The 1,565-nt window shown below is 37.1% G+C and overlaps 1 protein-coding gene across 1 annotated transcript; it reads right to left on the reverse strand.

Annotated features, from left to right (window-relative positions):
* Positions 1–41: 41 nt before the first annotated feature.
* Positions 42–629, reverse strand: LOC122515650 (transcriptional regulatory protein PhoP-like; the record flags this gene model as incomplete). The annotated part of the gene is made up of 2 exons (XM_043633050.1): positions 548–629; positions 42–475 (listed from the first exon to the last, which is right to left on the reverse strand). Coding segments are annotated over exons 1-2 (516 nt in total), but the record flags the coding sequence as incomplete, so codon positions are not given.
* Between the last annotated feature and the right edge of the window lie 936 nt (positions 630–1,565).

Below are 1,565 nucleotides of genomic sequence, written 5' to 3' on the forward strand. Positions count from 1 at the left end.
ATAATACCCCTTTTTCGCATTTTCTGTCGTATACGACAGACCATGACATCAATTGTTTTACTGGCAGGACGATTACCATCAGCATATAGTGCCGAAAGAATAACTGATTTGTTTAGTAAACTTCCACGACGCCTTGCCATTAAGGACACGACCTCATATTCAGCATGAGTAAGTAAAATGGGGTCGTTATCTAACAAAACTTCTTGAGTATCTTCTTTTACCGTCAAACGTCCAATTGTAATTATTTGGCTCGTTGTGCCATATCCCCTACCTCTACGAACAACTGCCTTGATACGAGCTAATAATTCTACAGGCTCTATTGTAATAGAGACGCAATCATCCGCTCCGGCCGAAATGACTTCGGCTGTGTCTATTGCTATCAGGTTGCGTGCTATAATTATTATAGGAATATCGAAACGGTTAGCCCTGATCATTCTAACCAAATAGGGATCAGGTTGTGTTTGCTGTATGATAACTATATCAGAAGAAAAATCACGGAGCATACTCAAAATTCCTTCACGTCCTGACATTCGTAAAAGGATATTACCTTCAGAAATAGCCATTGAGAGTGCTCTACACGGACGTCCGTCCGTATTTTTCTGCGTATCTCCTATGCAAATTAACCGCATATCTTTTTCTTCCTACTAGAAGAGAATTTTATTTCAAAAGCTTAATAGAGCCATAAGATATTGATGGTTTTGTCTTCTGCATCTTATAGCAAAGAGAATTTACTTTTTTCAAACAGAATTCATAATTGATTGATAGTGTTCTGAATTCAGAACACTACGCTAGGAATTTTTACAAAAGTGGTTGAGGAAAGAGTCCAAATGATTTTCCTCAGATGTTAGAACATATAACATGATATTTGCAACAAATTATAAATTAGTAGCAAAACAGGTTTAACATGATATTTTAAGTTATCTTTTTATGGGGATATTATGAACGGAACCAAGCTAAGAGAAATACGCGAAGATCTACGGTTAACTCAAAAAGAGCTACATGAGGCTATAATCTCCGCTTTAGGAGAGAAAAAATACGATAAAACAAGAATAAGTCACTGGGAAAATGATCGAGAGAAAATTCCCAAAGACGTTATTCAAATTATTAATAAGCTTATTGAAAAGCGCAAAGAGCAAGTTAAAGTCATCGCTTTTGCTAACCAAAAGGGTGGTGTAGGAAAAACAACAAGTGCTTTAAATATAGCAGCAGCACTTAAGAAAAATGGGCTCCGTGTTCTACTGATAGATCTTGATCCACAAGCATCTGCTTCGGATTGGATATTACGAGAAAAATCATTAGAGTGCTGGCGCAATGGAAAAACTATCTATCACGCATTACTAAAAGACACGCCTCTCAAAGAATGCATTATTCATAGTAATTGTTTCGAAGAACAGCTTTGCTCCTTTGATATGATCCCAAGTCATATACATTTATCTGAGGCAGATGGCCGTCGTGAGCCTGGGTTTGAACACTCATTGTCTGAAGCAATAGAGCATATAGCTAATGACTATGATTACATTATAATTGATGCACCCCCCAACTTAGGGCTTTTAACTTATATGGCC

Source organism: Polistes fuscatus, unplaced genomic scaffold, assembly GCF_010416935.1.
Source record: "Polistes fuscatus isolate 324 unplaced genomic scaffold, CU_Pfus_HIC Scaffold184, whole genome shotgun sequence".
Lineage (NCBI taxonomy): Eukaryota > Metazoa > Arthropoda > Insecta > Hymenoptera > Vespidae > Polistes > Polistes fuscatus.